General features: G+C 48.2%; 1 protein-coding gene across 9 annotated transcripts in view; it reads left to right on the top strand.

Moving 5' to 3' along the window:
- LOC114872288 (ankyrin repeat domain-containing protein SOWAHC) overlaps positions 1 to 13,714 on the top strand; it is a 93,390-nt gene that overhangs the window by 64,828 nt on the left and 14,848 nt on the right. Inside the window, exon 10 of one of the 9 annotated variants that reach the window (XM_029179355.2) lies at positions 1,228 to 1,230. The exons of the other annotated variants lie outside the window; for them this stretch is intronic. Coding sequence (XP_029035188.2) covers positions 1,228 to 1,230 — 3 coding nt within the window. The remainder of the gene's footprint in view (positions 1 to 1,227; positions 1,231 to 13,714) is intronic. 9 annotated transcript variants of the gene reach the window in all.

Genomic DNA, 13,714 nt, shown 5'->3' with positions numbered 1-13,714 from the left:
TGTTAAATCCAATTAACGCTGGTTTCAGTTTTCCGTAAATTAACAATAATTAATGATAAATCGTCGATAAAACATCGTTGTCCAGCGCGAACCTTTCCATATTGCAGAACGAGTAAGCGTAAACGAGTATCCGATAAGATAGGAGAAGCGTTCGTTATTAAGGTAGATCCGGTAGATGGATAAAACGTAATTTCCTCGCGTTTTTAATTGCGATACAATGTTTCGCGATGGATTCTGACAGGTTTTAAAGAAAACCCATGGGACTGTATCGAGGCGAGAAAGGCGAAACTGTAATACGTGGCGTCTATTTTATAAAAGGCTCGTTACGCTGGCCCGACCGCGCGAACACACGTTCTGCCCGGCCAATCTATTTCTCCCTCGCGGTTTTCGATTAAAATGCCAGACGCCGGGACGAGAGAAAGAGAGATTCCCTCTGATACGCGATATTGTTACGCGTGTACACGTTGTAACTGTCCGGATCCGTGACGGAGTCACGCGATATGCATTATGCACGCACGTAACGTGGCGGCGGCGGCGGCACCGACGGCAGACGTTTCCGCAATCACTCCCACGATGCACCGACGGGTGACGAGCGTCGTTTTGTGAGAAACGAGGCATCGATGTTCGGTAACGTTCCCCTTTCTCGCGCGCGCGGAAAAACTCGACCGCTTTCGCGCCGTTTACACCCCTCTTCACGCGGGAAAACGCGTTCGAGCGGATTAAATGCAGGTGAGAAAATATCTAATGGGGATTCTTTAATAAAAGAAAAAAAAATTAGAGAAAATATGAAAGTTTGGTTCAAAAGAAGGCGGCATAATCAAAAGCTCCTTTTACAATGGCATGAATTTAAAAAGTAATTAAAGTCGGCATGTAATACAAGCGTAGTTCGCGCAAGTTCAAGTGTAAATGCGAGGAAGGATATCTTTATTACGGCTAATTTCTTGCGTGTTCGTTATTCCAGTAGAGAAGGCTCGCAGCGAACGTGTTAACTCTCGGTAGGAAAAAGGGCTAACGAAATAATCGTTGCGATCGTTCGCGATAATTACCGGCGTCTTGGCTCGTTACTTTTCTTTTCTAGTAATTTCACCAACTCAATTCTATCCCCATTTGCTTATAAAATAGTAGTACAAAATACTGATCCCTTGGAAATGGAAATTAACCGATTGTATCCTTAATAACTGATGTTTTAATGAGCCCTACGGTTGGCAGTTAACGTGTTAATTAGAGTATGTAATAGCTAGGGGGTGTACAGATAGCTTTATACATTTCAACAGATATATTCCGTAAGACTTTCTACTTGGTGGCAGGTGTCGGACGTGAAAAAATGTCGCCGGGGTGACGATAGAACGATGCGAGGACCTCCGACGCCGATATGCACCGGGGCTCATTACAGCAGCTGCATTACCCGTATATACGCGACGCGTCATTACTTTTATTAGCATAATGACAGGCGAACAACTCAATTTGCATGGAAAATCACACAGGTCCGTAACGAAGTTCGCCCGCGGATTCTTGATCGTCCTTCTCTACCCCGTCTGTCCGTGTAATAAAGCTTCGCATACATACGCCTGTCGCACATAGACGCGACAGACCGTCTATGTATGTCGTGAAACATTGTTGAAAACGTTCGAGGGTGCGAAAGAGAGAGGTTTTTCGAGTCGAAGGTAGCCGGCTACCTTCATCGAGCTACGGTGATCCCTTCGCGCTGGATAATTCCGTATCATCATCGAAATTGCAGTCGATCGTCATCCACCTCGTCGTCGATCATCGTCTTCGTCCTCGTCCACCGGTTGATTGAGAGTCGACGGGTCCATTCGATAATTGGCCACGGTAATGAGGCCATGGATTACTTGGTAATCGTTCCGTGGCCTCCTCCGAAAATAAAAAAAATCGGAGTACTTTGCCTGTTAACAGAATCGTTTTTTGAGTTTGTCGATAGTCCGATGACGCGATAACGCGTTTTTCTCAAGACGTTTACAGGAATTAGGGAAATATTTCTTTATCGAGGAAAGATCTGTTTTTTTTGTAGGCTGCCAAGTTATCTTGAAAATTCTACGAATTTTATCGTACAGAAGAAATATGTCCGTGTCACATCGAAAGGGTAGTATTGAAAAAAAGCGTAGCGCTGCGTGTACGGTGTAAAGCGTTGTACGACATCGTGTTTACACGAAATTACCCAGGAATTAACGCGAGGGGCGGGGTTCGAGTTGGCCGAAAACACGTGAACGAAGGGGTACGGCGTCGCGTCGGCGTCGATTTGCTTTATGAAATCGATGCTTATCGGTAATAACAAAGATCTCGCTTATCCGATCCATCGCCGCTCGATATTTTGCGCGTCCGATGCCTGATCTCCGCGTCGGCGAGAATGCGCGCGAATCGCTTCGGGATCCTAATTTCAACGACGGGGCTTATTAAGGCACCGCAATCTCTGCCGAGATACCGATCTCGCGAGACATTATGTAAATAGAGCGGAATCGGGGATGGAAAAAAAACGAAGCGCAGAGAAGGAAAAAGAAACTGCAAGAAACGGGGCAGATGTTTCGAGTCGAATACAAGCCACGAATTATCGCGATTGGGTTCGTCGCGCGTTTCGAAAAATAAAATAACAGCGAAAAGGAACGAGTTAATCATTTCCGCTACTCGGCCACTTTCGTCCTTTTGCTTTTCTTTCAACGATTACAAAGTTCTTTAAATTTAATTTTTACCTCGTCCATCCTTCGCCACCTCGGCGAGTTCGTCGAACCCGATTTTTCCTCGAAATCGATCGATCATCATCCTAACCATTTTTCACATGGAGAATGATCGGTTTCGGGTTTTGGTTTTAACACGCGAAGACGCGGCAACGCATCACTCCAACACGCTCACGGGCCCGATACGAATCTCTCGCGAAAATATTATGTAAATAGAGGCGTGCGTTAAACGGTGACTATCTAGAAAAAGCGTTGCCCAGGGTGGCTTGCGTATCCGCGCGAGCGGATGCCGGATACCTGAATAAAAAGTGCATAAAGTAACATTTAGCGCGCGCTTCGACGAAATTGCTGTAATCCTTTGGGTAGCGCGGCGCGGTGGTCGGGAAGGTTTGCGAGTAACGTAGGATATGCGTGAGCGGGGTGTAGATGGTGCAGGAGGGTGGAGGCAGTGCATTAACATAGCGATTTACATAATGCGTATAATTCGAGTAATTATGAAGGGAAATATACACAATTTAATATAATGGTGGATGTTTAGGGTGCCGGCGCTATATCTGCCACGAGAGATCTCTCTAACCGTGCAACTGGACCCCGTTTTGTTGCCCCCTTTTCTTCACTGTGTACGCATACGTCTGGCCATTCACTTAGCCCAAGACACGCTACCAGTGGACGCAGGTGCATTGAGCGACGTCGAACGTCCATCGTATCGACGCCGTCATTCTTGTTTAATAGGGGTTGCTATTCTTTTTAAATTAGACAGGGTAGATTTTTGAAGGAAACTCCACGTTCTAGATAACGCTGATCTTTCGTAGATACACGCGTATGATGTTTAGGATCGTAGGAGATACAAGTGGAATATATCGGACAAGGTGTTCAGGAACAATCTCATCCGCAGCAAGTAAATTGGCCGTTTCTCGGCTAAGAGGGTTCCTCGAAAAGTGGCCCGTTGCCGGGTTAATGACGAGGCATCTTCACGCCTTCCCTTCTACCTGCTAGACATTGATTGATACAACCGACGGTTCTAGCCTGTTTTAATATATGTTTTTCACGCGAGGAACGCGGATTTCCTTGCCGCTTCTGTCACTTTTTTACACCTCATATTTCACGGTGCATTTCGATCTCCCTTCGCCTCTTCGAGACACTTATCAATCACTTCCGGCGAACCAACGATACGTATTCAGTTACGTCGAAAAATAAAAATTTTCATTTTGTTTTGGATGTTCGGTACGGTTCGTTAGTGTTCACGTGTAGAACATTCAGAATTTTCATTGAAATCGAACAGAACGTAACGTGTTTCGAAAGTTGCGATTGCGTTCGGGAAATCGGAGACCCCACGCGAAGCTCTCTAACGAGACGAGTGGTTGTTTATCGACGAAGGTACGCGGTCTCTCTCCAATTAGCGCTACAGCCGGGGCTAATTGCTCGATATAAATCGCCGCGACTTAAAAAACCGCGGCCGAATAATTAGACGGAGCGACGCAGGTGCGGGCTACTGGTTTATTATGCTCGCGTCTCTCGACGTTTAGCTGATTGCCAGCTGTATTATTCCGAAGAGACACGTATCCACGATCCGCGTCTAATGAGAGGGGACCGAGTTCTTTTCTTGTGTGCATGCGAAAGCGAAGCGATTACACCGTTTCATGCTAATAGAGCCTATTAGGGGGTTCACCGATCGCATGACAATCCCTGCAGCCGCAATCTAAATGTCAATCTCGATAGAGAAACTCGCGACTATCATGACTTTTCTATCGATCCTGTTGCATAGTGTACCGTTTCGTCAACGAGGAGAACGGATCTTTTCTTTCGAATCGATCGGTACTATCGATATCGAACAACTTTGTATCCTTTTAGAACGTGGCCCCTCCCTGCGTGTAGAATAATTTCAAACTGATCTAAGCCGAATCAAGTCGAACAGATCGAATATAAAAGAGCAAAAGAATTCGCTTTGAACGCGAGCAGACGCAGTGGAGGGAGAAAACGAGGGGACCGGATGATCGAAATAGAGTACAAAGTTTGCCCTAAGGAGGTGGAAGTCCGCTCGAGTCGCGGTATCTCAAGATCTATCTGAATAATAACGTGTACGACAACATGTCAAATTATTCAGAACGGCGACGCACGCAGGCGTACGCGATCGCAGAAACGTGCGAGTAGACGGGGGCGTCGCGTCGCGTCGCGTTCGTTCGTGCGTGCGTGCTTGCGTACGTTCGTGCGTGTCGGGCGTCGAAGAACGGCAAGCAAGGGTGGCAGGGTGCAGCAGCAAACCGTCATGTGTTCGCGGTGACGCTACCTCTATACACCAGTTTTATAATTGCCGGACCGCGTATCGACAAGATTCGTAAAACGCGTTTCCACTTGATAGCGAATACGCTTGGCGATTAGTTTCCATACACCCACCGAGCATAATTACTCCTCTAATGACAGTACCACCGTTTGAATCAGTTCGATCTATAAAATTCCGTTCCAGAAAAGAAAATTAGCGATAATTGCTCTTCTAACGTGCCGTGATTACACGGAAACGAAGCAAGGGTGGCGGTAGGAAATTATCGTGCTGGTAGGCAACGTAGTCCCTGAACTTTTACCGTTTCGTCGGTGAAGTCAGCCGAGTGACAATTAAATCACAGGTGCCGGTTGATCATGACGGATCGAGGAACGGTCTCGTGCTCGCCGTTGCACGTTTCTCCGTTCTGTTTTGCCTTGGAAATTCCCTCGAATGATTTTCCATGCGAACCCTTCCACGTAACAGCGCAACGGCGATCGGCTGCTTTCTCGGTGGCTGGCACGCTCGGACGCTCGCACGCTACCGCGCTATCATGCTCGTCGCAAAAACGACGTTAATAGCAGTTATATCGTATTTGCCAGCCGATACGCGATTGTCGGCTCCACGTAACTTGATTGCCGCTTGTCAACGATCCTCCGACTATATACTCCCCGATAATTCCTCGTTGCAACTGTATTCCTCCACCCCGTACCGTCCGTTAATCACATCCACGCGAATCCCTCAAAGATTTTAGATAAGTACAAAACGATCGCACTTACTAACGTTGCTATTCTGTTTTTTTCTATTTCATGTTCCGTCGCGACGATTTGGATCATCCCTTTCTCCTTCGCCGATGGATCAACGCAGTATGTAAGTAATTCAGTTTGATGTTATTAAAATTGTAACGCGTGAAAGTAGAAGGGAGGCAGGAAATTTAGTAATCTCATTCGAGGTCGTTAGTTAACAGAAATGACGGAAATTACCTACGTATCGAGTATAGGGTAGAGTTTTTCGGTGCCGTTCGACGGCGTTCAGGTATTTCGGTGTTTCCCGGTCTCGATACGCGAAATCGTCCAATTACCAGCGATCGAGGCAGGTTTATCGATCGTAAACGATCGTATACACGCAGAGGGAAGCGTATACACGGTCCCGCGTTCGGTCGAAATGGATTTCGCGTGGCGGAGAAGGAGCACAAAAGGTACGTTCCGATTTCCCGCGGTGGGCAGTTCCGTTTTTACGGAATTTGAGAGAGATAGAGGAGCTGCACCGGTTCAGCACGTCCGGTAGGTTTCAATTACGCGGCCGTGTCGGTCTGTCTGATGTTGCTGCCGCCCTCATTATGTGGAATATGAGCTCGTGCTAGCTGTTCTCTCCCGCCCTTTCGTGTTGGCTACCACTCGTTGATCGATCCACCGATACTCGGATGTTACCAGCCACCTGTACGTCGATCCACCGTCGCTCGTTATACCTCTTAATCATCGTCGATGCCCTATGAAAACCATTCGATTCGGAAACTATCCCCGTCATTACCGATTTCCATGCGTTTCGATCGAGATACACTTATAACCCTTTCAATGCAACGGGCATCTAAACGCATCTAACAATTGGCACATTCGTCTTTTCGAAATATTGAAAATAAGATACGTTGAACAGCTGGGTTGATTCTCGGACGACGACGATCAGGCTTGTCGCGGATGGTAAACCACGAATAAATCACGTACAGACGAGACGTTTCCAAAATGCGTGCGTGTCGCTATACAAGCAATATCCCTGATAATGACAGGTTACGCGCGACGATACACGAACTTCAGTGTAACCCGGGCTAGCAGGAAATGTGCCGCGAAGTTAAGTACCGTGGAACAAGGTCCCGGTCGTCCGTTCCGTTATTAGCATCGCTCTCTGCCAGATATATCACGAAACGAAAGGAACGTTGTTGATGAGAAAATTCGTGAAAAAGCAACGCATAGGGAAAACGTATCGTATCGAATGCGAGGGTACAAACGTTCCGAGCGTTTCATCGCGAGGTAGAGAGAAGCGAAGAGAGAAAGAGAGGCGGTCCGGGTAGAACGCGAGGAACCGTGAACAATTATGGCGAATATGGTGGCGGCGTGGAGTTGGTGGTGGGTGTACAGGTATAGAGGACGGGCATGGGGTACCATGGACCGCGGACTCTGCGGCCTGTGGTACTGGCCGAGTACGTCGAGGCTTGGGGTTAATACGGTGGCCGGTGATGCACGACCGACGCGACGCAGCGCTGCGGCTACAGCGGCTAACCGCACGCCAGCTGCCCAACGGCGGCTCGAGCTGCCCGCAAAAATCTGTAGTACCTCATCCCTCTGTGCGACCGTGCTGTTGCTGTTGCTGTTGCACACGACTCTCCCCCATCCTTCGATGCCCACGATCTCTTCTTCCGCGTACACCTTATCAGTTTTTAGCCAATTTTCAACACTTGGGAACACGATCTTTCTAAAGAATCCTTCTCAGCTTTCGTTTCGTTGGGTAGAAGTCAAAGTTTTGACAAGTCTGTCATCCTTTCCAAGGCGTGAACAACTCCTCCTTATTTAGAATATTCTTTCATCGAGGAAAAAGAAGCCCACCTAAGCTGGAGATTCTTCTACCCTTACCTTTTCCTAAAAGAACACGTGTTCTTTAATCCTTATCCTATTGAAAGAAATCAACAATGCCATCCCTTATGAAGATGTTAAGAATCTTCGGTTGTACGATGGGTGTTCGGTGTGAAACGCGTTCCAACGCGAAGCGTGTTGCGGTAACGCTGTAAGAAAACGTTGAACGTCCGTTGCTGTAGGCGAGCAGGCATCCGCCGGTGACAAGCGGCGTGCAAGCGGGTGAAATTGAGATTTCACGCACGTCTGCACGGCAGCGAGGTAATTGCGTTAAACGACGCGGTTGCGTATGCGAGTGCTGCGCCCACCTGTGTCAGTCGCAGGCTTTGCTGTCTAAATAATAGAATTCTCCTCGCACGGCCGCCACGCGGACAGTCGTGAGAGAAAGAAGAGAGTAACAAGCGTCATCAACCTCGTCATCTTGCTGCTGGCCGACAGAAAATCCTATGGCGGCCGACTACTAATCAAGCGGCGCGATGCGCCGTGATTCACAGGACTCCTCGACTTCTCCGTAGAAAGAACGTACGCGTTGACTCGATACCATCGATTTCCGGGCTTTTTCTCCAATTTTTACTTGTTTTCGTATGCAACCGTTGCCCTATGCCCTCCCAGGTTGCACTTCCGAAAAATCGCCGCGCGATGACTCGGGAATGTTAACGATCGTCGACCTCCCTTGGCGTTACAATCCTTCGAATCATAGCGAATGAGTTGTGGTATTAATTCGGACAGCGTGAAATAGGGTCGCTTTATTTAGAAATCATTCCCCCTCTATAGTTTTCCAGAATTTTTCATAGTAAGCCAAATTGGCCCGTGTTGTGTCGGTGTAACCGTTCACGTTATATTACATTGCAGCCACCAATTTAGTGTTTTCGCGAGACCGAGGGCGCCTCTCTCTCTATATCTTTAATACGTTTCTCGTGGGAACGATTCTCACTCGCACGATGCACTTTACCGTAGGCTCGATCGAACCTCAGGGCCCGGACGCATCGCGGTAATTTAATTGACGCAGAGATTGCCACAAAAAGTTCATCTTTACATAATGGTTCTTTTCCTTTCCCAGCCAGACCAACGATCATCGACGTTTCCCATGCTTTTGCTCGCCCTGCATTATCATGCACGCTGATCCCTTTTCCACTTCTCAATATCTTACCACCCCATTTTTCTTAGAAATAATATTTAAAAAATCTGTTTGTGCCTTGCGACCAAGTTCTTCTTTCCCTCGATTCCACGAGCTGGTCTGCCTTCCTTCCGCCATTTTGCGGTCTGTGAAGCATCGAGTGGCACGGAAAATGAGACCGATTATCGAGAGTTTACCTCGGCTACATCCCCGATGACAACGATACTTGTATTGTTGAAAGGAATCGTTGCACGGTACAGTTGTTGGTGCGTCAGCTTTCGTTGGAAACTCGATTTTACGGTTCTTTTCTTCGGGATCGCTTGACCGTTCGATCGGTCGAAGTAGAAGAAGGGTCGGTTTCCGGGCGCGCGACACATTTATCCTCATGGTTCGACTGAACGACGACAAAAGCCCCGAATAAGGGGCCCTGTCTTCTCTAACCGAAATCCAATTTGCATGAACTGCGGCCAAAATGGACGAGGTAATTGGTACACAGTAGGGATTAGGTCTGTGCCAAGGCGACGGATGTCTCTTCGAGTTCCACTTCCCTTCCGACTGTTGCTTCTTCGTCCCATTTTCAATGAAAATTTTCACCGTCTTTCTTCCGCGATTCGTTTACGCGTTAAATACGTCCAAGTAATTTTTGGAAGATTGAGCTGGGACAAAGCGTATCATTCGGAATGTTCCCTCCGCGCGATTATGGCGTGGAAAACAGAAGAAGAAGAGGAAGAAGAAGGGCTACGGGAAGAGACAACGAGGACTGTGGAGGAGGATGAAAAGAAAGAGGAGGACGGTCACATAAATACGTACGCAACGCAAACAAAAACCCACAAAGGACCCGCGCTCACGGCAGATACGATCTTGCGGCATGCAGATACGAGCATACTAATCTCTCCGAGAGGTCTCTCCAAGGAAACCGTGTCCTTTTGTTGTATCCGTCTATGAAATATATTGGCGGCCGCACCGACGTCCGACGCGAGGGAACGATTCAATATCATTCCGACTTGGAGGATCTTCGAGCGCATTTTTCCGGCCAGCCCGCCTCTAGATCATCGACCAACGTACCGGGAAATAGAGATACGTGTATGTACGAGTATCGGGCCAGGGAACAAAGGGTGAATTTTTTGCGCGCGATTCCCGTAGACTGGCGAGATCCCTTTTATCGACAGCCAAATGATGGGTTAAAGTTTCTACCGTTAACGCGATAAATCATTAGGAAATGCAATGGAGCGTTAATTTGCTTCTTCTACTAGTTCCGTGTCGTTGAATATCCGGTCCGGTATACAGCTAATTTCCGCAGCATTTGCATGCCGATACAAGGATCGGAGGTGGTGGCAGGCAGGCAGCAGTTTCAATTTCGCAACGCCAATCCAATCATGTAAATCAGGGGTAGCATTATTAGTGGCGGCAATCGAACTCTCCTAGACCAATAGGAGGTGGTTGCGGAGGAGGCGGAGGTAGGTCGATTACCGATCCGAAACGAAGGGAGCACCGGCGTCCAACTAATCCCGGGTTTACCTAATCGCTTACTCCCTTCCTCCTTCGTCTGCGCTTGGTTCTGCCTCGTTCGCAAAGCCGCTTACCCTTCCACCCACTCTATTCTCCTTCTCCTCTCGTAACAGCCGAGAAACTGTGCATCTGCGATCGAACAACGTTCGATTTTCCTCGATCGTGAATCTTCCGACAATTTCACAACCCGCGCTTGTCCCTTCTGGCCCCGGTATTTTCGGCTACTTTGCGGTCACACTCGTCCCGAATAAATCCCTATCTACTCGTCGGGCTTGATTCATACCGTACCAGAGTAGTTGGCATCGAGCGGGCAATTTGTTTCATTTTCGTTCCCTCTTGATGGCCCTTGTCCGAATGATTCACGCCGAACTGCTTTAGAAAGAAAACCACATTTCTGTTGTTCTCGAAATGATTCCGAGGAGGAAATACCGTGTATCGAAATACTTTCCATCAGAGTACGCAACTATGTCGATTCCAAAGAAATGCTCTCTTTCAAGCGCATCGCTGTATAACGAACACCTTCGTCGCTATCGCATCGCACAATGTTTGATCTGATGCCGGCCAGTTATCTGTTATCCACCAGACGAAACTCTGTTCGATGAAAAGAGCCAGTGACATTCATAGAAACAAAAGATAAAAATCGACTGAAGTAGTGTACCGGACTATAACAGCTGCGAATTAACTAAAAGTTCGAAAAAGAATTCCTAAAAAAAAGAAGGAAAAACAGAGGACGAAGCGGAGTGGGAAGAAATATAATCAGGACGCAGCCGATAATTCCTGAGGTGGGAAAGAGGTGGAGGCAGGCGATCGAACGAAAACGTAAGCCGGTTAATCCTCTGTGAAATACCGAGCCGGATCCGAGAACTTTGCCGTACGGCCGAGGACATCGAGGACATCGATTATTCGCGGGGAACCGCTCGCGTTAATCGTTTAAACTCCGCTGCAGGAGGACGTACGTGTCCCCCTGCTTCCGCCAGGTACGCGGCACATGATCCTGCAAACCACGGGACATCAGGATTCGCCAGGATATCGATACTCGCGTCCTGGGAAGAGTCCCGGGCTCTTTGCCAAACGATCACTCCCTCTTCCTATTGAAATTCTATCAATCATTCCGATGTCTAACGTTACCTCGTTCCAACACAGTTTCTATTCATAATCTGGCGCGTTAACTTTCAACTAGGTCAGAATGTATTCAGGACACGAGCATCTTCCTCCGGCAAACAGTACCGATCCACCGCTTCCGCTCTCCCACGGTTGCACGTGTAAAAAGTTACACGACACGCATATTCGCTCTGACACGGCAAAATCGTTGATGCTCGTCGAAGCGAGTCAACGTTTTCAAGTTAATGGACGAAACTGATGGGGAATCGTTGTCGCGTCGCGGCTCGACGAAGCCACCTGTGACACAACAAAGACACGACCAAGGAACTAGCGATTTCTACTAGCAATCTGTCCCGACCCTTTCTCCTTGTATCTCTGTAATTTCGTAACGAACGGTACTTTTCTTTTTTTTCTTCTTCTTCTTCAAGTAGTCGAGTGGATTCATGCTTTCTAGAAATGGTCTCGAAGTAAAGAAGTCTTAGTTGGAAGAATAAGATGTTGAATAGAATAAGGATTTCTATGCACCGGTTGCATCGCTGATGCGAATCTGTCGAGGAATAAGATTCCCTTGCACGAAGAGTGCGTTGTTCTAAGATTCAATATCATGGCAGGAATAATACGAAGAGCGGTATCGCGATATCTCGAACGGGGATCAGCGAAAAGGAATTAAAGAGCCGGTTGCGGGACGGGATAAAAATCTTGGTGCAGTCACAGCTCGTTTGAGCGGATGCCTCGAGTGATTTCAGTTACACCTCGTTTTGCACGATACCCCGTGTACTCTTATTATTTCCTCGATCTAGGAAGCGGTGTTTTCAATCGCGTCGGTGAATTGAAATTGCAGGCTCGATGACGACGGATAACATTGTGATCTCATGGAAAGAAAAAAAAAATAGAATCCTTGGTATCGGTTCAGAGGAGTCAGCTAGTGTTGTCCGAACGATCGAACGTCCCAATTTCATTTGCAATATTAATTACGCAAAGTGACGAGCTTGAATTCCTACACGAAAGGGTTTTCACTGCGGTATACAACGCTTCGAATGTCATTACACCCCGGTACTGTTACGAAGCATCGAGTATCGTGTCAAGTATTAGTTTCGCGGCCAACTATTAACATAAATACAAGCAGTCGAACGGGTAATGATATCTAAAATCGGTGTTATTACCCTGTCTCGCGAGGATCACAGAACAGAAGTGTAATTTCGTAACGGGCGAAGATTTTCTCGGACACGTCGAAAGCGAATTTCTATCCACGTCCCGATAGATCTACATAGGTACGGATTGCAGACGTGTTTACCTGGCGTGCAGTCGGAATTACGAGCGAAAAGAACGGCGTAACAAGAAGGGGCCGAATAAATCATAAAGCACGGCTCTTCCGCGCTATGCTAATGACACCTCCTGCATCCTGTGTATCATCCTTGGCACGGGCCGCGAAAGTTCCCGCTGGCACGCCACTCGCTGTTTCTTCTTCTTTTTACGCGACTCTACCGGCAACACACCTCCTTGACGCAATTGCAGGAAATAAAACATTCTCGCCAGGACGTTTGCCCGCGCTCGACCGGCAGCGTAACAGGACGAGAGGCGCGCGAATGCAACGACCGTGTTCGGCCGTGTAACGAGAACCGCGATGCAACAAAAGAAGCAGCCGTTGTCGCGCGTTTATTTTTTTTTTCTCTTGAATTCTCGAAGAAATATGGGGTTAATTAATCGCTCGAAAGGCGTTGCTTCCGCTTCGAAATTCATAACGAATGCACGCTGTGCAAGGGTTAGCTCGATAGCTCGGTGGAATAGAAAATTCGTGACTAATAGAAGCGATCAGACATCTAGCCGATATGCGTCGGGCATAGAGAGAAGACAATGCGGTTGATCAACAGGCGACGACACGCGCCATCGTGCACGCGCCGATAGATCTGACATCTCGACGCCCGACGCCCGACGCCCGACGCCGTACACGTGACCGGAGGCTCGTTACCCGGCATCCTGCTTTCTTTCATTCTTCCTTCCTTCCTTCCTCTCTCGACGCCTTCCTTGCCTCCATCTTTTCGCGAAGGAAGACACGCGCCGAACGTCTCCCCCGATTTCCCGGAATCGACTTTCGAAAGATCGAATCGCTGCCAGGATCGGGACGACCCACCGCGAGTAGCCACGAGTTCGGAGAGGATCGCTCGGCGAACCGGCTTCCTGCCCCCAGCCCGAATCCTCTCGATGCCGAGATGAACGCCGCTGTTAAGCGGTTCCTCGGCTCCCCGACTGCCCGACGCCGGCAATCTCTTGACCCTGGCCCGATTCCGGGGAAACAAAGACATCTGTGAACCGATTATTCGCGGACTGGCATGTTGCAGTCGTGGATGGTCGATCCGACAGCGCCGATACTCCTCGTCAATTTGTATCTCGATCCCTCGCCGTCATCTCGTAGACG

The sequence above is a fragment of the Osmia bicornis genome, chromosome 5 (genome assembly GCF_907164935.1).
Source record: "Osmia bicornis bicornis chromosome 5, iOsmBic2.1, whole genome shotgun sequence".
Classification (NCBI taxonomy): domain Eukaryota; kingdom Metazoa; phylum Arthropoda; class Insecta; order Hymenoptera; family Megachilidae; genus Osmia; species Osmia bicornis.
This window is presented reverse-complemented; position numbering and strand designations above follow the sequence as displayed.